This window comes from Microplitis demolitor, chromosome 1 (genome assembly GCF_026212275.2).
Source record: "Microplitis demolitor isolate Queensland-Clemson2020A chromosome 1, iyMicDemo2.1a, whole genome shotgun sequence".
Taxonomy (NCBI): Eukaryota; Metazoa; Arthropoda; class Insecta; order Hymenoptera; family Braconidae; genus Microplitis; species Microplitis demolitor.
In genome coordinates, this window is record NC_068545.1 from 21,022,909 (window position 1) to 21,044,463 (window position 21,555).

Sequence of the window (21,555 nt, forward strand, 5' to 3'; positions counted from 1 at the left end):
ATGTGATATACAAAATTTAAAAAAATTTTTTAAATTAGATTTATTGTAAAGCTTCAATGTCAAATTATTTATTTAAAATTTTTCGAATAAACATACATATTATATATATATAAATTTATTCTATCTCTATAAAAATATTAATTTCTTATTATTTTATCGGCAAAGTCATAAGAAATTTAAAATTTATTTTATTTTGGCAGCAAGCATCGTATTTCCGGCAATACCAAGACCGTGAACAGCGAAAACTGAACCTGCAAGAGGCTGATCCTTGAGTTCAGCATCAGTCAGTCCATTCTTGGCGCTGGTTACATAAAGAATGTCTTTATTCGGACCACCAAAAGCGACACTGGTTATTTTAGTAGCCGGCATGCTGATGGTTTGCAATAACCTTCCGGTTCGAGGATCAATTTGAAGCACCTGAAGGCAAATTATAAATAATTATATTTTATTATTAGACAAGTAAGAAGCTACAATTAAAATTATTTTAATAAAATACCTTTCCGCCGTCGTAAACAGCGACCCAAAGATTGCCAGCTTTGTCGATCGTCATCCCGTCAGGAAAACCGGTAATTTTATTGTCCTTGAGGTTGAACACCGTACGTTTATTTGCTGACAATACCAGTTACGATAATATCGGTCATTAAAATTAATTGCCATCGACTATTATTTAAAAATGATAGACAATTTCTATACTTACAGATGTCTCCGGAATCGTCATTGTAATCGAAGGCAACGACTTCAAGCGTAGGACTGTCGATGTAATAGAAAGAATCCTTGCTATGACTCCAAGCCAGCCCGTTGCTAATACTCACCGGGCTGATTAATTTTGTCGGAGTTGCATCAAACGAGAATCTGTACAAAGAACCTTTCTCGGGAGTGATGACATTATTTTTCTCGCCCATTGTTCCCGCCCAGAATCGGCCTCTGGGGTCGACTTTTCCATCATTGATTCTTATATCATCGCGGGACGAGTCGACTGTCGCAAGAGTCTTGACTTCAGGATCGGTGTTATCAGTACTGGGGTCCCAAGTTACTCTGACTAAACTTGTTCCACATCCTACAATAAATGTGTTGTTTTCCCCAACTACAGGAACTGCGACACCAACTGGGCCATTTTCTAATTTTAAAAAATAATTTTATTGTGACAACTACTAAAATTTTTATTGAGGTCAAAAAATTAAATTAAATTTACTTAAATACGCGTGAGTAATTTTTTTAGTTGTTGGATTCCAGCAGTAAATTTTTTGCTCAGGAATATCAACGTAGTAAAGAAGATTTCTTTCTTCATCCCAATGAGGGCCTTCGGAAAGACTGTAGGGCCCGCCAATTGCTTCAATTTTTATTTGCTTAGAACTCCTGAAAAAAACAAACAAGTTAATTGTTTATAATTGACATAGAATTCGAAATATATTATTATTATTATTATTATATATAGTCAGTTCCTCAATTTAAATGCACTCAGTTCAAATCACTCGACGCGCGCCTACTATTTATTCAAACAAATAAAAATTTGCATCAGCAGATTATTTTAAATAAATAAATAAATTTGAATTCAAATTACATTTTCAGGCAAAACAATAAATTGATGATAAAGTAACAAGCAGGATGTGAATGTCAGACCGCTCGGCTTTGAACGTCAACTAGAATAAACTGGAGTCAATTCTTACTGAGTGATACCCGACTATCGCAGCTAATTACATCCTATCTCCGATCTCCGACTGTCTTCGTTATTATAACGTTGCAGGAGACCAATCAGAGCTTCAACGTCCGAATATGTCACGTGTAGATAAAAAACACTTGAGTTTATTTATTTTTTTTCTAGATAATGTTCTCAAGTTCGATAATGCAGACTTTTTTTAAACTTGACTGATAGAATGAGTGTGAATTTAGCTGACGATTGGCAATTTTAAAAATTTTTAAATAAATAAAATGTAAGGAAAATGAAAATTAAAATATATGCATTTAGATGATCGGAAAATCAGTACGCGGATTTTTTTAAATTTCATTATTTTAATTTATTTATTTAAAATTTATGAATTATCTCATATCTACTACACTTGCACTCTTCTGATAAATGAAATGAATTTCACCAAAATATTGACCCCATTTTAAAAATTTAAATAATAAAATATTAATACTGTAGTTGGCATAAAAAATTAATCAATTACTTCACTAAATTATAATTATATATTTATATTTTATTCAAAGATTTATAACTTACTGTCCAAGAGCCATATTAATTAAAAGAAACAATTTGAATAATACAAACAATCCTTTCATTATTAAATTTAAAACATATATTTAAATAGAATAATAAATATTATATATATGTGTATTGAACAGACGTATTCTGCTTAGTTCAGCATAAAATTTTGTAATGAACAAAGGATAAATTTGAAAGTTGTTTATATATCGTGAGAAAGTTAACGAGTAAAGTTTATTTAAATAAACGTTCTCACTAAATATTTCACAATTAAATTTAAAGTCAAAAGTTAGATATGATTTTATTTATTTGATTATAGTTTATCAAAAGTTGTTTTATTTACTTTGCAAAATGTAAATACTTTTTTTTATTAATTAACATTTTAATTAATATTTTATTTACATATCCAGTTTATCGAGAGGAATATTTACAATGCAAGATTTCGAGAATAAAAGTGTCACTACTGTTTCAATGACCTCGTGCTAGTTTTTTTTTAATAATTCGGAATGTCAGTTAATAAAAAAAAAAAAATAATAAATAACAAATAAATTGAAGGACTTGAATGATTAAGTAAAAGAATGAAATCCTAATGTATGGTAATTTTAAAAAGTAAAATAAAGTACGCATGCGTATAAGATCATCGACATGCGCTTGTCAATTTATGAAATATTTAAAATTAAAATGATAAAGATAAATTTAAAAGACGTTTTTATTAATCGAATTTATAAACAAACTTAATTTAATTTAATTTTACAGGGGAGCATTGAAGATCCAGTGATACCAAGGCCGTAAAGAGCAAACACTGAGCCTGCAAGAGGTTCTTTCTGCAATTGAGTTTCACTTAATTTATCACGAGCGCTGGTTATGTAAAGAATATCTTTATTTGGGCCTCCAAAAGCGACACTGGTCACTAGAGATACCGGTATTTTAATAGATTGTAACAACGCACCGGTCTTAGAATCAATTTGAAGTACCTGCAGATAAAATTGAAGAAAATATATGCAGAAAAATATAAGGGTGAGTAAAATATATTTATTACCAATCCCCCACTATGATTAGCCACCCAAAGATTCCCCGCTTTGTCGATTGTCATACCATCAGGAATACCAGATATTTTGTTCTCTTTGAAGTCGAACAACGAACACTTGTTAGCTGAAAATATATAAACACTTCAGTTACTTAAAATAATTATTACTGAACTTGAAAATAATTAGAGGATTTTTTCAAGCTTACCAATGTCTCCGGTGTAGTCATTGTATCTGTAAACGACTATCTTGTATGCAAAACTGTCTATATAATAAAACGAATCGTTGGTATGACTCCAGACGAGACCGTTGCTAATATCTACTGAACTTATCATTTTTGTTGCGGTACCATCGTGCTCAAATCTGTACAAAGAACCTCTGCCTTGGAGCGGGACGCCATTTTTCTCCCCCATCGTCCCTGCCCAAAGTCGGCCTTGTGGGTCGACCTTTCCATCATTAAATCTAGAGTCTCTGACACCGATATCAATTTTGGTAATATAATCAATCTTAGGATCTGGATCATCGGCACTAGGATCCCAAGACACGCTGACTAAATAGGTTCCACAACCGGCAATTAGTGTATTTTTTTTTCCAGCCATTGGAACTGCGACACCAACTGGGCCACATTCTGGGAAAAAGTTTTTAATTAGTAAATTAATAGGCATTGATAACGTCTTGAGATTTTTTAAAAGTTGTAATCATAATTACTTAAGTACGTATAAGTAATTATTTTGGTTACTGGATTGAAACAATATATTTTTTGCGAAAGAATATCTACGAAATACAAAAGATTATTTTCTTCATCCCAGTGCGGACCTTCGGCTACGATATACGGCCCGGCGATTGGTTCAATTTTCAAATCTTTTGGGCTGATTAGAAAAATAAAAATTTAATGATTTATAAAATAAAGTGTAATATATAATTTAATTTTTATGTACTATACCATTGTCCAAATACGGAATTAATAGTAAAAAGTTTTGAAACGAGTAAAATTAAAACGAATTTCATTGGTTAAATTTATGTGAGTAAAAACAATACGCAAAAATACTAGACCTTAGACCGTTTTATGACAACGGAACAAACCAATATATAAAAAATGAAATTATGCAAGAAAACTTAAGGGTTAAAATTAATTATTACTGTGGCAGTATATTTTATGATTAATATTTAACATTATTATCCAAGCAATGACGTAATTAATTTTTGTTTATCAACAAAATTATATAGTGACGTGACGGAAATAATTAATTTAGAGATCAAACATTTGAAGATTCAAAAACAATACAATGTCATAGCGTATGATGTTGGTTAATTTGTTTTTGTAATTTGAAATATATAATAAGTTATAATATCAATTTTCGTTTACAGAAAAGTACTTGAGTAATAAAAAAGTAGAAGTAAAAAAATAGATTGATATTCAAAATTTTGAAGAGTAAATTACGCATGCGCAGATGGCAGGTAAATAATTTTAAATAAAATTAGGATAATTTTTCTTAGAGTATTTAATATGCACATTAATACAAACTCAATATCGTACATTAAGTTATTTAATTTTGCAGGAGAGCATTGGAGATCCCGAGATCCCGAGTCCGTAAACGGCGAAAACTGAACCTGCTAGAGGCTGTTCCTGCAGTTGAGTTTCATTGAGTTTGTCTTTAGCGGTGGTTACATAGAGAATGTCTTTATTCGGACCACCAAAAGCAACACTGGTGATGTCGGACACTGGCATTGCGATAGACTGTATCATTTTCCCGGTCTTTGAATCAACTTGAAATACCTGAAAATAAAATTTAAATTAATGTTTACGCTCCAGATAATTTAAGAGTAAGAAAAGTAACTATATTTTTACCAAACCGCCCCCATGATTAGCAACCCAAAGATTCCCCGCACGGTCAATCGTCATGCCATCAGCAATACCCTTTATGTTATTCTTTTTGAGATCAAACAGCGTATGTTTGTTATCTGCATAATGATTTTTATTAACTGATTAAAGTAACAGCTACTTGTTGATAAAAAAATAATAACGGATATTTGTTTGTCTTACAGATACCGCCAGTGGTGTCATCGTAATTATAAACAACGATATTGTATGCGAAGCTGTCGATGTAATAAAATGAATCGTTGGTATGGCTCCAAACAAGACCATTACTGATATCCACTGGGCTTATCATTTTCGTTGGAGTACCATCGTATTCAAATCTGTACAACGAACCTTTATCAGGAATGGGAACGTAATTTTTCTCGCCCATAGTTCCGGCCCAAAGCCGGCCTTTAGGATCGACTTTTCCGTCATTAAATCTAGTATTTTCGACACCGACGTCAACTTTGGAAATAATTTCGATCCTGGGACCTTTATCATCTACTCTAGTATCCCAGAACACTCGCACTAAATCTGTCCCACTTCCGGCGAGAAATTCATTGTTTTTCCCAAGTATAGGAACAGCGACACCAACTTGACCGTTTTCTAATTTTAAAAAATTACTTTTTATTACAACTACACAAACTTTTGTTAAGATAATAGTTTAAATTGTTTACTTAAATAAGTGTGGGTTATGTTTTTTGTTTCTGGATTATAACAAAATATTTTTTGCCCAACGACGTCAACGAAATACAAAAGATTTTTCTTTTCATCCCAGTGAGGTCCTTCGGCGCATATATATGGCCCGGCAATTTGTTCGATTTTCACATCTTTTTTTGAACTACTGTAAAAAAATAATTACAAATTATGAATTTAATAATTGATCAAATAAAATTAACACGAAATTTTTCTAGAGTATACCATTCTTCAAACTCATAGATAATTATCAGAATTATTGAAATAAATAAAACTGAAAAGTTTTTCATTGTTAAAATCAATATAAATATTTAAAAAATAATCGAATAAACTTAGTCGTAGACCGTTCGCGGCAATTTTAAAAATACCTACTAAATATGAAGATAGCCTAGTATTTAAAGGTAATTTATCAGTTAGTACAAATAATTGTTTTGACATAATATTTTGTTTTAATAAAACTTGACTTACTTATCGAGCTCCACTTTTTCATACACAAAAAAAAAAAATTTTGCTACCACAACAAAAGACGGAATCGCAAAAAGTTTCATAGTAAGAAACATGATTAGCTTACGGTAACAAATCAATTTGCTATAGTGACAAATGAAATTGTGTTGTAATTAAAAGTAAATTCGTTATGAGAACACATGATGTTAATTGTAATAAATCATCGTATTTTAAAGCCGGCATTTATTGCCGCAAGTAATCTCAGCTCGTGAATACAGAAATTTTTTCAGTGCTTAAAATTTACCTTCTGATTTCAACAAATCAGTTTTTTTACTGTAACACAACAGCTTTGTTACAGTTTCAAATCCCTGATTTAAAAAAGCGATTTAAAACGATTAGCAATGTTAAATTCCCATAAGAAGAGGGATTCAAAAGTATTCAAGGTATTCAAAAGTATTAAAAAGTATTTAAAATTTTTTATTTCGAATCTTTTTAAATCCCTTTTTTAAATGAGGGATCATTGGCGCAACAAATAATTCACTAGCATAGCAAAAAAATTTTGTTTCACATCGAATATTTCATTATCCGGCAAAAAATTTTAAACTTTAAGTTATCTTATCTTGTGGTTACGGGAATTTCTTTTTTTATGTACATTCAACGGCGCCAAGAAAGTAATTATCAATTATAAAATTTAAAAGATTGAAAGCGATGATTGCAAAATTTAACAATCATTTTAGTACTTTATATATTTGCAATTTTGAAAAAAATTATAATTTTTTGATTGCTGATAGTAGGCAAATTATTATCAGCGCGTTGCAAAAAAGATTTTTAATATTTTATTGTAGTTGTCAGATAAAAAATTGTGTCAATGAGATAATTCCATTGTTTTAAATTCACAAAATAATCAAAATTGTTTTATAAACATTCTAATTAAATTACTTAACCTAGTATTTGACAAATAAATTACTTTTTTTTCATATTATTTTGAATTTGCGTTTAAATTTTCAAAATGACTTACCTTCTCCCCAACTAAGATAAGCTCAATTATTTAGCTCTGTCCTAAATTTGTTATTGATATTTTTTATATATATAATATTTAACTTGACAATTTTCATAACCAAACAAACTAATTATTTACCTGATATTCATGATGAATTGTGCAATTTAATTATCGAAGCCAACTAACGACTACGTATGAATAAATTCAATAATTTTTAAAAATTTAATTATTTTTGACAGTTCAATAAAGTATTGAATAATTGATTATTATACTCCGGCAACAATTTATTGCTCGATTTCGTCTTGGAGTTCAAAGTAAAATAATTAAGTAAAATTAATAAGTATTTTAAAATGATATGATATCAAGAAGACTTGGAATAATACAGCCAAGATTATATCGAGGAATCGGCAATTTAAGACGATCCTACACCTGATTATCAGTGGGATATAGACGTACGTTTATAAAGAAATTAAATACAAATACGGAAGAGATTATTGACAACCGCGCTGTTGATACAAAAGTTATTGCACTTATAAAATAATAATAATAAACTTTTTTTAATTCAGAAAGTTTAAAATAAACATACATTAATGTATAAAATAAAAATGTCATTGATGTAAATTATAAATAGGTTTATTTAATTCTACATGCAAGCATTGGAGATCCAGTGACACCAAGACCATGAACAGCAAAAACTGATCCAGCAGTAGGTTGTAATTTTATTTGAGCTTCGCTCAGCTTATCTCTGGCAGTAGTCACGTAGAGAATGTCTTTATTTGGACCACCAAAAGCAACGCTGGATACGTCAGTCACTGGCATTTTTACAGATCGCAAAACTTCACCGTTTTTAGAATCAACTTGGATTACCTGAAAAAAAAATTAAAGATCATACTGATGCTCCAGATAAATTACAGAGTGAGAAAAGTCATATTTATTTTACCTTTCCTCCAGTATTGATAGCAACCCAGAGATTTCCTGCTTTGTCAATAGTCATGCCATCAGGAATACCCTCTATTTTATTTTTTTTAAGATCCAATAATATTCTCTTGTTAGCTGCATTATGAAATTTACATTCTAGTTAATAAAAATGACTCATATTTGTCTACTAAAACTTTCAACAAACATTTATTTGGCTTACAGATATTTCCAGTCGTGTCATCGTAATCATAGACAACGATATTGTAAGCCTGGCTATCTATGTAGTAAAATGAATCATTGGTATGACTCCAAACAAGGCCATTGCTAACGCTCACCGGTGTTATCATTGTTGTCGGAGTACCATCGTACGCGAATCTGTACAAAGAAGCTTGATTTGGTGGGTCAGCTACTTTACTGTCAAGAAGCATTGTCCCGCCCCAAAATCGCCCCTTGGGATCAACTTTTCCATCATTGAATCTAGTGTCGTTGACACTGAGGTCAACTAAAGAGAGAATTGTTGTTTTAGGGTTTTTATTATTGGTCCTGGGATTCCATATCACTTGGACTAAGTATCTACCACATCCTGCAATAAATGTGTTCTTTTTTCCTGCCACCGGGACTACGACACTCACGAGACCACATTCTAAAATAAACAATTTTTATTTTATTTTCATCATTATAAATAAATAAAGTTTAAATATATATTTATACCTAAGTAAGCGTAAGTTGTTATTTTAGTTTTTGGATTATAACACAAAATTTTTTGCGAGTTAATGTCGACAAAATAAAGAAGATTTTTTTCTGCGTCCCAATGAGGTCCTTCAGCAAGAAGATACGGCCCAGTAACTTTTTCAATTTTTAGATTTTCCGTACTATCAGAATAATAAATGAAATATTAATTTGAAAGTCAGTACAATAAATATTAGTAAAGTATACCATTTTCCAAATATCAAACTGATTATAAATAAATTGAAAATTAGTAAAATCCTCAAAGTCTTCATTGTTCGGGTAAAGCAGTCTTCGAATTCACTCGTTGTCAGAAGTTTGGCTGCAATATAAAAAAAATACTTACGAAGCCTGAAAAATAAGAAACCCGAGTGAATTTATCGAAAAATTTATCAGCTAATTTCAATAATTACCTTGTCAGAATATTTTACAATAAATGAATACATTTATCACTTAGATTTAATTTATTAATTTATTTATCAATAAGTCAACACTTAGAGTTGATTTACTGTAAGTTATATAAAAAAAAATCGATATTTTAATTTGTTGATATCAATTGGGAGTTAAATGAGAATTAAAAAATAAATTCCAGTCAAATTTTCATGTCAATTTTTTTATAATTCGAATTTTAAAATCTTGTAAGCTAAAATTTATAATACTGAAGTTATGGTCTGTTCAGATTCTCCGCTCAGCGCACTGGGGCGCTTGCAATATACCCGGGAAAATTTAAATGCATAATTAAATTTAATTAGTAGAAAAAAGTGGATTACCATAATTAAAAAAAAATGTATTAATTATAAGTGTATTGATAAAAGTGAAATTTAAGTGAAACAAATCTTAGTATTACAAATCGATCATTAATTAATAGAAATTAATGTTAATTTCGTGTGGGAAGAAAGCGTCAAAGTACCCTGGGTGGCGGATCCGAACACACCAATAGAAATAAAACAACAAAAAATATATAATTAATGAATTATTTTAAATATATATCGGACGAGGCGCCTTATGGCGTATCTCAAATACGAGTATTTAAAGCTATAAAATGAACAGTGGAGGCATCAGGCCCATCAAGATTGCACCGTTTACGGTAAATGAACGTGCACCTTTGTCGGCTTCAGCATATAGGCTCAAGTCCAGGAGACAAAAAAATGATTTTCACGTGTCTTACTACTCCATTCGACGCAGTGAAGTATAGTCTTTTCAAAAATATTGATACTATCGTATTTAAGAGTACATACACGTGCCTTTCATTTTTTTATTTATATAAATTATTATCATGGGCGTATGCCAATATAAAAGTTTTTCTGATGGAAAAGTAATTAATATTTACGAATGTAATTTGAAAAATGAAAAAATAAAAAAATGCACATGTAGTATTGAGGAATATAAACATGTGCCTGACGTTTTGTTATCACTTCTGGTTTGACCTTCCATAACTTTAAGACGATGCATCGGACTTAATCAATTTATGTGATGTTAGGATCGTAATTTAGTTTTCTTCAAAAGGTCTAGAGACACAAATACAATCCGAGTGTAAATTTGCAAGTTATTCCCGGGAATTCGTGAGCGCTGTAAATTGCTCATCGTGCCCCACTAGTGGGTTTAGTTGTGCAATGGCTAAAATGGATGGAATGACTGTATATATATGACTCCATGTAGTACTCGCGCGAAAATATTGAAATTTAAAAAATAAAATTAATTATTTTTTTCATACTTTGGTACCCAAGTAGCACACTTGACTTTGTGACATCTATAAGATAGCAGTTTTGAAGTTGTATTTTGATAGATTGATGACACCTGAATGTTAACAAAACAATCAGAAATTTATGTCACCAAAAAAATATCAGCATAAAAGACTTGACACAAACGGCGGCAAAATGTAGATTATAAATAACTATCAAGTGTCATCTGAACGGCATGTCAATTGAGATAATTTTTTTAAGACGGGAAAAAGAACACAAATTTCTTATGACTCCTAGTATCAACATCTCTGTGTTTTATTTAAATAAAAAAACTTGACTTGGAGATAAAAACAAAATTTTGTCCTTTTAAAAGACATTTTTAAAGTTGTCACTTGTTTTAATTTGTCTTGAGTTATTTATTTTAAAAAGCTCAAGCTTGTAACTCATGATAAAACTGCTGTGATTTATCAATTATGATAAATAAAGAATTTTTAATTGACGACGACTTGTTTTTCTCCTCTTTTTTTTTTCTCAATGCAAAGATGCGATCAGTTGTGACAATCAGGTATAATGCATAACTGCATCGTGAATTATGCTCCCATACGAGCACATACGAGTTTATACGACTTTTATTTTGTATATATATATAATGTAAAACACATTCGTGATACGGGTGCCATCGAATTGTCCTAAAAGCTAGTTATCTACAGTGCTACTGAACGTCAGTTGCTGTTTGTTCCCTATAGAGCTACGAAGCGGTTGATATTTATGGCGCATGTATTTGATTCCAATGATTGTTTGAGATAGAGATTTTTTTAGTCTTTCAAATTTAGACACTGCCATATTTCAATGCATTTGACTTTAGAACCACTATAATTTCAGCACCAACGTATTAAATCTCTTATAGATTTAAGACCTATGAGTTTTATCATCTCTTATACTATACACCTACATTATGATGAGTCTTGTATTATTCATGACCGTGTAACTTAAAAAGCTTATATAAAATCATCTCTCACTTATAAATACATAGATATTATAACGCAACATATTTAAGTGACTTATGTATTAAGTGTCAAGCTAATTATGTACTTGTCATAAGTAATATCAATGCAATTGGCAGCTAGTTCGATTTAACTCCACAGTAGCTTTAAGCCTTCAACTAAATGCTGCCAATATATTACGTCCCCGCAGTTTTTGTAGACCTTGTATGTTTGTGTCCGTAATGCTTAGCAACTCTATATTTTCAGCCCAGGTATACTTTGTTGCTATTTTCAAAAATTTTACCGACCGCTACGATTGTCGGTTGTTGCCGATAAAGTAAATTTGGAATGGTAACTTGAAAATACATTTAACACTGTTTTTTAAAATTCATACGAGAATACGTCGGTCGGTGCTGCTCTCTTGTGAATATTTCACAGATCTTTTTGTTTCAAATATTTATTATAACCAAATGTTTCTCAAAATTCTGAGAGGTATATTTTCAATGGTTCAAATACAAAAAAATAATTTTTAGAACTTATTAATTAACAATAAGAATGCCAGGACGTTCCAATGTAGGAGAAATCCGTCTGTTCAGTAAAAATAAAGTTTGAATTATATTCGTAGCTCAAGATTATTTTTAAAATTTTTGCGTAGAGGTGGGTGGTGCAGAGCGGCCCCCCTAAAATTTTGATCATAAAAAAATTTTTTTTTTTTTTGTTTAATTACTATAAATCCGATATATTTCCGCATTTTTAGCTCTACCTATTACACCTAGGGCAAAATGGACCAGCCGAAGATTCTGAAAAAATAATTCTTTCAAATTTTTATCGTCAAGTTAAAAAAAATTTAATATGTTAATCCATTTTTCGGATGATTCTCTATAACTGGGGCAAATTTGGCCTCTAAAAATATTCGAAAATAATAATTTATATTTTAATTGATAAAATTTTTTAAATAATACGAAATGATCTGTAATTAAAAAAATCAAAAAACACGTTTCTATAGGGTTCAAAATAATTACAAATAAGAAATATAGAATTGTTCTTTTTTTTTTTTTTTTTTAAATAATAATTAATAATTAAGCTAATCGAGGGGGAACGATTTATCACAACTTAAATAATTTTTTTTGAGTTATATGAAACCAAACATAGTTGTTAAGAGAAAGAAATACATCCTTAATGATGAAAACAATTTAAAAAAAAAAAAGAAAAAAAGAAAAAAACAACTTTTTATCATTTTTTGGAGGGGGCAGCTCTGTCCCACAAAAAAAAAATTTTTTTCCAGAATTTCGGCAAAATGTCCATAAATTTGTTCGAAATAAGACAAAAGTGATCTGATAGTTGAAAACCACAAAAAGTAATAATTGGCTTAGGAGGGCCGCTCTGCCCCACCCTCCCCTATTCATGTTAATATTAAAGTAAAACGTATTTTTAAACATAGTACTTAAGTGTCATATATTTTATATATAAAAACATATCTCCAATAAGTATATAACATTTTCATAACCTCAATCTAGATGTAACATTTAACGTCACACATATAAAATTATAAATAAATAGAGTAAATAATTAATAAAATATAATTCATAAAAAATGCACGTATTAATTTTTTCATATTCGTACTTTTTTTAAATTTGATTTTACCAATTATTGACTCTAATATTCTATTTATTAATAATTTTAAATTTATCTGATATCTGCTACATTCACACTTATCTTGTAATTTACAATAAAATAGATTTGATTTATTGCAATAATAGAAGTGACAAAAACTGAGTTAATAATTAAGAAAAATGGTCGGCACATGTTTTTCAATGTGTTCAGGAAAAGAATGACGTCTGTAAGTTTAAAAAAAAATAATCACAATAATACAATTTCCCTAATCAAAAACTGCGATTGAAAAATTCTAATTGGGTTTTAATTGGAACTTTCCGATTGGCTCAATCGGTTTGAATCGAGTTTAAGCGAAAAATAATAAATTTATTTTCCGATTTAATCTGATGGAAAAATTTCAATCGGATTCAATGAAAGTTGTGATAAAATTATTTAATAATATTTTCAGAAGAGAACGAGAAGGTTTATTACGCATTTCAGAGATCGATGGAAAACCTAAAAATCAAAGGCACAAAAAAGCTGATTTCACTAAAATAATGAAATGTTTTCAAAGATCCAGTGTAGGTAAGTCATTTGCGGATGATCCTAGTGAGTTGAGACCAGATCCAGTACTCATGCTCACTGTCAGATATTTATTTAACAAGTACATTTATTAACTAAAATAATTTATCTGTCAAAAAATAACCCATATTAATTAAATATAATATGTTTTTCCAGAGTTTCACTCCAAAAAGGCATACGCTGGAGCTTAATTTATGAATTAACATTCAACAGGATCCGGGCAATAAAACAAGACATGATCATATAGAGATTAGATTCAACCAAAAGCATTAAAATTTTAGAACCAGTTGTTAAATTTCATATTTATGCTGCTGAAAGGTAAAAAAAAAAATTCAATCATCATTTATTTATTGAACTTATCTATTACAACAAATATTCTGTTTTAAGAATACGGAAGAGACCTTTAAGGAATTTTGTTCACAAATTGAATGATCAGCATTTACTGGAATTAAACGATTAGTCGTCCTGTACGACGATATCAATTATGCCAGCGCTGACGTTCACGAGGAAAAGAAACCAACGAATTAATTGGAAAAAAAAAAAAAAAAACAATTTACCAACAACCATTGAAACTGTATACCTCTTGCTTTATGAATTTGTAATAGATTTATACCATAATTTAAAATGTTACATATGTATTTTTAGCAATAATATTACCATTCAAGTAATTGAATCAAAATAAAAAAGAAGAGAACCGAATTTAAAAAATATATATATATAATGAAAACAAAAAATGTAAAACAGGTCTAATAAAAGTTATTGTTGATGATAAATCTTTGAGTTAATTAGTAAAATACTGTGTACTAAAATTAAAAACTTACATTTAACATGTATCTTATTATAACAATATAACAATATAAAATATCAATAATTGTAATTAATGAACTGGAACAAAATATCCAATTTAAGGACATTAATATGTAAATATATACATATGAGCCAATTTTTTAAAGAATAATAATAATGAGCTACGGATAATTATAATAAAATTTTGGAAATATTAGTTTTTAAACTTGAAAAAATAAGACTTTTACTTTTACTTGAAATTTAGGTTTGAAAATGTCAAAGAATTTAAATTAAAAAATTAAACTTAAATCATATTTAAAATCCTTCTTTGCAATTAAGTTTTTCAATAATTTATTTCAAAGAATTGAAATTATTTGTTTTAAACGTGAGAATCTGACTATAACTTGCTCGTATTCTAAATTTTAACCACTCCCTTTCTTTCTGCAGTAAACTGTTTTGAAATAACCATTAAATTACCTACTTTGCCAACCGAAATGATAAAATTACAACAGTCAATACTGTATTTATAAATAGCAACAAAGTATACCTGGGCTGAAAATATAGAGTTGCTAAGCATTACGGACACAAACATACAAGGTCTACAAAAACTGCGGGGACGTAATATATTGGCAGCATTTAGTTGAAGGCTTAAAGCTACTGTGGAGTTAAATCGAACTAGCTGCCAATTGCATTGATATTACTTATGACAAGTACATAATTAGCTTGACACTTAATACATAAGTCACTTAAATATGTTGCGTTATAATATCTATGTATTTATAAGTGAGAGATGATTTTATATAAGCTTTCTAAGTTACACGGTCATGAATAATACAAGACTCATCATTATGTAGGTGTATAGTATAAGAGATGATAAAAATCATAGGTCTTAAATCTATAAGAGATTTAATACGTTGGTGCTGAAATTATAGTGGTTCTAAAGTCAAATGCATTGAAATATGGCAGTGTCTAAATTTGAAAGACTAAAAAAACCTCTATCTCAAACGATCATTGGAATCAAATACATGCGCCATAAATATCAACCGCTTCGTAGCTCTATAGGGAACAAACAGCAACTGACGTTCAGTAGCACTGTAGATAACTAGCTTTTAGGACAATTCGATGGCACCCATATTCTTTTCTTTTCGGTTGATCAATTGATGGAAACTTTCTGAAAAAGTTGGTGGCAAAAGTTGCCATCACATTAGTTGACGGAAAGTTACCTGCAATTTTCTCAGAAACCTGCCTCTTCTTTGCGACAGCTCGCTAAAAAGTTGACGGTAACCTGTAGCCAACAGTTACAAAAGCTGAAAGTTGTCGAGAATTTTTCGTTGTTGGTCGTAACTCAGGTACACGGAGAAAAAAATTAAGTAATTCTTACTAAATTTCAAATCCTGTGGGAGCAACAGGACAAAATCCTGTAAGAGCAACAGGATTTTCATGTTACAGCAACAGGTTAAATCCTGTGAGCTCTAGAGCATCAGGATTTTTCCTGTGGAATAATTAGGATAAGGAACAAGTTTCATACTAATTTTTTATGCCCATATAGTGAAATTTAAAAATTTGAAACGAATTTCAAAGTTTGGAAAAGAATTAAAATTTTTCATCAGCCCTGAGAGCTAAGGTGGCGAGAAACTGACGAGAAAATTGCAGCCGCAACTGGACACCAAGTTGCCCGCCAATAGTTGGTACCTCCAATAGTTGATCGAAATTTTCTGAGAAAGTTGGTGGCAGAAGTTGTAAATCCAAAAAGTTGACGGTCACTTGCTGAGAAAATTGGTGGCAAAAGTTGACAATCATAAGTTGACGATAAGTTTCCTTTAAATTTCCTCAGAAATTTGCATTCCAGTTGCGGCTCCATACTGGCGCCAATTTTCTGAGAAAATTGGCGGTAACTTGTAGCCAAAAGTTGCAAAAACTGGTTGTCGATAAATTGTCGTCAAGTTGATCGGAAACTAATGAATGACCAACTTTTTCACGATCAACTCGTGTTATCAGGGAGGGTATGTATATGCTCGACCCCCTAAAAGATTGTCAAAGTAGATTTCCCTATAGATATCGACAAAGTATAGAAAACTGTTGTATCAACAAGTCTTTCAGCATTTATCCGTAACTGCTCTCCCTAGCGTCAACATTTCAAATAAATTCCCCTTCCTGTCTGCACTATACCGACTTTATCTAACAACAAGAGCTTTTATATTCATAAAACTCCGTAAAATATTTCAGTCTCTTCTTGGGACGTGAACGCGCAAGGATGGGTTCCGATAATGAGCCACGAACCGCCCACAATCCTGAATTTTAAATACAGTGCCATTAATCATAAAATTATAAATTGTTTACAATTTATAAACTAATTTTATTGCAACAAAATACTTAAATAATAATTGTTACACAAATACTTATCACTCTTAAATATTTAAACAATCAGACGTGAATGTCATCAACAATTGTGGTAATTAAAATATTTTTCATTCGTTAGTGATTAAACTATGAACTATTAATCGTCATTCATTATATTATAAAATTATATTGACCGTCAAGTGTAAATGTCTATAGATATTTAAGTTAAAGGATTTATGTATCTTCATATATATACAGTTATTCGTAAATTAATCTAGATATCTATGATAAATCTACGACACAAAGTTGAATTTAACGAGTGGTGCTGGGCGGACGGGTGAAAAAATATTAGCAAGTGGACTTGCGTAGATTTTCGTCAGACAAGGGTAGGAAACTCGCATGGCAAACGTCAGTCTAGCTGGATAATAACGATTAAGTGAGTACTGTGTTTATTATTGATAATTTTATACTTATTTTTAACCAGATAACACATACATTTAGTATTCATTATTTAATATGTTACCTATGTTTCTTTAATCAGCTGTATTTTATAAATTTTTTTTCTTTTTTCATTAGTCTCCAGCTGTAGTTATCAGCAACCGACCATTGCATCATTTTATTATTTGTTGATACTGATAATTTAGATCGAACCTATTTATTCGTTCAGTTCAATTTAAAAACAAAAAACTATTTTTGTTTAAATAATGAAACATTTGTAATCAAATTCGACGAAATATTCATCATTGCTGACACAGAGCATTCAAATATTACAGTTTCACTTTAAGTTTTTCCCGCAAAATATCGATATGACTCACCAAGGAAGTCGGCATTGACTTTTATCTTATGAATAACTCTAGTTCAAGAAAAAGAACTCTGTCCAATTTTTATCTTTTTAAATATACTCATGTAAATAGATATATCAGTAATACATTTTTCGAACTCGAATTATCGTCCTATGTGATAATTTTTTGTTAAATTTTAAATCGTAAAAAAATTTGATAAAAAAAAAAATTAGTCTTGATAAAATTAACGTCAATTACAAGAGTCAAGGATATTCCCATGTAAACATTTTTTTAAAATTCACGAAAAATAAATAAGAAAGTACAATAATGATATAAAATAAGGTAAAGAAATGACAGGCTTGAGAACGGATGCACCCTGAAAATTGCATAGCTGAGATCGCTATAATAATACTTATTATTATCTACATTAAACTCTATTTGCAGACGACAAACAAAAACTAATAAAAAAAAGAAAAATTATTGACAATCGTACCACCCACGAAGTGCATAATAAACTTGTAACTATTCTAGTTGTATTAAATTATAATATTTTCCAATTATAAGTTTCTGCAACTTATCAATATTAGAAATAAAAGAAATCGGTATTAAATAACGCGATTCGATTTTCATCAATTATTTTTACACCTGTGTCGTAGACTATCGATAAAAGAAGTTTAAAAAAAAATAATAATTCCCGGGTATTATAAAATATGTAGCTATGGATATATATATCATTAAAATAATTCAAGTAATGGTAATAAATAATGATAAATAATTTTGAAAAATATGGTAGCATTGCTAATGAGAGTGCGATTGCAGTAATGACCGTAAAATTGACGATGGTTTAAAATAAACGGCAACGAGATAATTAGCTATAACTAGTCTAGTGTCGGATAGTTTGCACGTAGTCACTCTAGTTATGAATAGTAGCGACTAATGAGTTGTGAAAAAGATGAAAAAGTGGAAGAAAAAAAAAGAGGGAGATTAAAAATAAAAGAATATTTATGATGATAAAAAAGTGAAGACTTGAGATGTAACACACATGAGTATATATATACACATATATGATGAAGAACGAAAGACGACGGTTTGCATCGTTACCGCTTGGCTACGGTTAAAAGTGAATGGGAAACACGCTCATTCACAAGATTTTCTTCCGAGGGGCCCGTATTGCCCGCCGGCCAGTTTGGTACAACTGCTCGCACTGCCTCATATATGCGTAAAAACGTTTTATGCGTTCAATACCTCACAATACGACTGTATATTGCATTTATACACGTATATGTAAGACATCGCGAAACGTTTATCCGCGTGTCGGACCATGCATGAATCCATTCACGGATATTAAATGTCAGTGAGGTCTCGATCATAAAGACTGCTCATCGTATCACGGCAATAATCCGCTTAATTTTGTTTTTCCATTTTATTTCAATATATTATTATACTTTTTTTTTTATCGACGTTTTAGTATTTATTTTCAATTGAAGCTACAAAAGATGACGGGCAATATTTATTCTTCACTATCGATATGAACGATCGACCCTCGGGATCGATATTACACGCCTCTTGACTGGTAGTTCAGATAAAGATAACTAAAATTAAATAAAAAAAACGTTATACATTTTATTCTGACTACTAATTATTTTATTTTTTGGTTTTAATATTTTGTAAAAATTCACGTAATTGTAGGTCATGCTTGCTTTAACATTATATAACTTTATTAATACTTTAGTATTCGTTTCAATTGAGAAAAAAAGTGCTATCCGGCAGATGCAATGGAAGTATAGATTTATCACTAAAGTATATTCAAAATCCAGTGAAATCGATGAGCATTACCATAAAATAAAGAATAAATTAACTAAACTGTATAGCTAATTTTATCATAGCTTTGTCTTTTTACAGTAATGAGCTAACCCTGATAAATAACAAGAAACGATTCAATTTTACTACTCTGTAGATATACATTCATCATTGAGTGAATTGTTTCGTTTAATTGGGAAAGTATTTTTCTCTTTAAAATTTTTTTTGTAAAACAAGTTTTGGAAGCTACGTTTTTCATCAATATAAAAAATCTCAATTCACCAGTATTTCTAAAATATTCACTGATTCTACTGATTTTCTAATTTGATTGAGACAATGGTTGTTGAACAGTAATTGTTAGAAATTTCATTAAAATTCTACAAGAATTATGGACGCTATTGAAATGGCAATGTATGTTAAATCTTATATATACACAAATTTTTGAAACCTACTGGTAAGCCTTGTACCTACTCGTAAACGTAGTACGTTTAGCCTTGTCTAAAGCTTCCATAGAAAATACAGACTCACTACTGACTCAATACAGACTCGGTGCTCAATTTCGGGAATATTAATCATTTTCTTTCATTTTTATGTGCTAGCGTAATTTTAGAAGCCTTGTCTATAGCTTCCAGAGAAAATACAGACTCAATACAGACTTGGGTTTCGATATTGGAAAGAATCATTATTTTCTTTCATTTTCATGTGCTAGCATGATTTTAGAAGCCTTGTCTATAGCTTCCAGAGAAAATACAGACTCAATACAGACTCGATACAGACTTGGTGTTCGATGTTAGAAAGAATACTCATTTTCTTTAATTTTCATGTGCTAGCATGATTTTAGAAGCTTTGTCTATAGCTTCCAGAGAAAATACAGACTCAATACAGACTCAATACAGACTTGGGTTTCGATATTGGAAAGAATACTCATTTTCTTTAATTTTCATGTGCTAGCATGATTTTAGAAGCCTTGTCTATAGCTTCCAGAGAAAATACAGACTCAGTACAGACTCGATACAGACTTGGTGTTCGATGTTAGAAAAAATACTCATTTTCTTTAATTTTCATGTGCTAGCGTAATTTTTGAAGCCTTGGCTAAAGCTTCCAGAGAAAATACAGACTCACTACTGACTCAATACAGACTCGGTGCTCAATCTACAACCTACTACGTACTGAGTACGACATTTCAGCGAAATTCAATGAAACCACCGTAAGGATAAATAGAATTGCTAAATTTCCAAAAAATCTATGAAAATCTATAAATAGAAACTTAATGAAAATATTGTGGACAAAGACATTTAAATATTTTAATTCAAATTAATTGTCAATTCAAAATGGAGAATTACCATTGTATTTTTTATTAACATAATCCACATCAATATTAATACATTGTCATAATACATATATTTAATTAACAATACAATTACAAATTTGAATGTCTTAAATAATTATAATTTACAAGAAGTAAAATCATATGCGCAATCACGGAAATTAAAAGGGTCCATATGTCACCGTGAAATCCACACAATAATCTATCGTAATATAATAAATGACTTTGAAAATGCTGCGAACATTATCCGTGACTCGTGCTTGCATACAGACTTGAGATATCGTGTTTCTCTTAGATTCTATCGTAGTCTTACTCTTACTCTCTTACTCTCTCACTCTCATTCTCTTCCTTACTTGCAATAATTTAGCTCCTTTAATCTTCTTGAACTCGTTATATCTCTCACTCCCTCATACTTTTAGGATTATATATGCATACAAAGTTGGTTGAGATACGAGCAGGTAGACGAATGATCATGCATCCTGTATGTTCTGCGAATATGTATGAGGAAGGCAATCGAGATATCTCAAGTATCATTATGAACATCGACCTATTACGAGTCCAATTAATCGATCAGATAACATATTATAAAAGCTTATTTTATTAATACTCCTAACCAGATTATGAAATAGATTCTCTATGACTAATTGATCCACTGGGATTGGAATCCAACTACAATATTTTCACATATTTCTTTAATTAATACGGCTAATTATTCATTCATTAAAAAATTAAAATAATTTATTTCACTACACAGAAGTAAATAATTTCTTAGCGCAGTAAATATTTTGCATTATGAATTGAAACCGGTTC

General features: G+C 30.2%; 4 protein-coding genes and 1 long non-coding RNA gene across 14 annotated transcripts in view; 2 read left to right on the forward strand and 3 right to left on the reverse strand.

Moving 5' to 3' along the window:
- Positions 1-174: 174 nt before the first annotated feature.
- On the reverse strand, positions 175-3,997 carry LOC103571299 (regucalcin). Its single transcript, XM_008549423.2, has 9 exons — positions 3,937-3,997; positions 3,437-3,856; positions 3,243-3,355; positions 2,958-3,177; positions 2,452-2,458; positions 1,193-1,356; positions 698-1,117; positions 497-609; positions 175-417 (listed from the first exon to the last, which is right to left on the reverse strand). Exons 2-9 carry the CDS (start codon positions 3,825-3,827, stop codon positions 184-186), a joined length of 1,662 nt encoding a protein of 553 aa, XP_008547645.2. The 5' UTR covers positions 3,828-3,856; positions 3,937-3,997; the 3' UTR covers positions 175-183.
- A 715-nt stretch (positions 3,998-4,712) lies between these two features.
- On the reverse strand, positions 4,713-7,894 carry LOC103571189 (regucalcin). 4 transcript variants are annotated; one of them, XM_008549246.2, is made up of 5 exons: positions 7,813-7,894; positions 5,764-5,930; positions 5,273-5,692; positions 5,078-5,190; positions 4,713-5,005 (listed from the first exon to the last, which is right to left on the reverse strand). In XM_008549246.2, the coding sequence occupies exons 1-5, from the start codon at positions 7,836-7,838 to the stop codon at positions 4,772-4,774; spliced, it is 960 nt and encodes a 319-aa protein (XP_008547468.1). In that variant the 5' UTR covers positions 7,839-7,894; the 3' UTR covers positions 4,713-4,771. The 4 variants fall into 4 exon arrangements, with proteins under 4 accessions (XP_008547468.1, XP_008547470.1, XP_008547469.1 ...); XM_008549248.2 differs by lacking the exon at positions 7,813-7,894 and adding an exon at positions 7,365-7,678 and having other exon boundaries at positions 5,764-5,927; XM_008549247.2 differs by lacking the exon at positions 7,813-7,894 and adding an exon at positions 7,365-7,678.
- LOC103571184 (regucalcin) lies at positions 7,844-10,685 on the reverse strand. 3 transcript variants are annotated; one of them, XM_053741802.1, is made up of 6 exons: positions 10,585-10,685; positions 9,081-9,192; positions 8,856-9,016; positions 8,365-8,787; positions 8,167-8,279; positions 7,844-8,093 (listed from the first exon to the last, which is right to left on the reverse strand). In XM_053741802.1, exons 2-6 carry the CDS (start codon positions 9,143-9,145, stop codon positions 7,860-7,862), a joined length of 996 nt encoding a protein of 331 aa, XP_053597777.1. In that variant the 5' UTR covers positions 9,146-9,192; positions 10,585-10,685; the 3' UTR covers positions 7,844-7,859. The 3 variants fall into 3 exon arrangements, with proteins under 3 accessions (XP_053597777.1, XP_053597775.1, XP_014300520.1); XM_053741800.1 differs by lacking the exon at positions 10,585-10,685 and adding an exon at positions 9,284-9,485; XM_014445034.2 differs by lacking the exon at positions 10,585-10,685 and adding an exon at positions 9,284-9,485 and having other exon boundaries at positions 9,081-9,221.
- Positions 10,686-12,822: 2,137 nt separating this feature from the next.
- LOC128667633 (uncharacterized) lies at positions 12,823-14,460 on the forward strand. Of its 4 annotated transcripts, none has more exons than XR_008403579.1 (5): positions 12,823-13,054; positions 13,274-13,375; positions 13,598-13,713; positions 13,867-14,028; positions 14,098-14,460. It is a non-coding gene; the product is annotated as an uncharacterized LOC128667633 (long non-coding RNA). The 4 variants fall into 4 exon arrangements; XR_008403577.1 differs by having other exon boundaries at positions 12,823-13,022; XR_008403581.1 differs by having other exon boundaries at positions 12,823-12,953.
- A 2,281-nt stretch (positions 14,461-16,741) lies between these two features.
- LOC103571182 (GAS2-like protein pickled eggs) overlaps positions 16,742-21,555 on the forward strand; it is a 57,837-nt gene continuing 53,023 nt past the window's right edge. Inside the window, exons 1-2 of one of the 2 annotated variants that reach the window (XM_014445119.2) lie at positions 16,742-16,948; positions 17,115-17,272. The gene's annotated coding sequence lies outside the window, so the exon portion shown is untranslated. Of the gene's footprint in view, positions 17,273-21,555 lie in introns of both variants that reach the window. The other variant, XM_008549236.3, reaches the window with a different exon arrangement.

Excerpts from the sequence above, each read along its gene's own strand:
- LOC103571189 (XM_008549245.1), bottom strand. The coding sequence starts at position 6,072 with ATGAAAAACTTTTCAGTTTTATTTATTTCAATAATTCTGATAATTATC. Across the intron at positions 5,931-6,007 it reads ATCTATGAGTTTGAAGAATG|TAGTTCAAAAAAAGATGTGA; the intron begins GTATACTCTAGA and ends ATTTTTTTACAG. Across the intron at positions 5,006-5,077 it reads CTAATCATGGGGGCGGTTTG|GTATTTCAAGTTGATTCAAA; the intron begins GTAAAAATATAG and ends TTTTATTTTCAG.
- LOC103571299 (XM_008549423.2), bottom strand. The coding sequence starts at position 3,827 with ATGGCTGGAAAAAAAAATACACTAATTGCCGGTTGTGGAACCTATTTA. Across the intron at positions 1,118-1,192 it reads AATTACTCACGCGTATTTAA|AAAATGGCCCAGTTGGTGTC; the intron begins GTAAATTTAATT and ends TTTTAAAATTAG. Across the intron at positions 418-496 it reads CTGTTTACGACGGCGGAAAG|GTGCTTCAAATTGATCCTCG; the intron begins GTATTTTATTAA and ends ATTTGCCTTCAG.
- LOC103571184 (XM_053741802.1), bottom strand. The coding sequence starts at position 9,145 with ATGAAGACTTTGAGGATTTTACTAATTTTCAATTTATTTATAATCAGT. Across the intron at positions 9,017-9,080 it reads AGTTTGATATTTGGAAAATG|TACGGAAAATCTAAAAATTG; the intron begins GTATACTTTACT and ends TTATTCTGATAG. Across the intron at positions 8,280-8,364 it reads TGACACGACTGGAAATATCT|CTAACAAGAGAATATTATTG; the intron begins GTAAGCCAAATA and ends TTCATAATGCAG.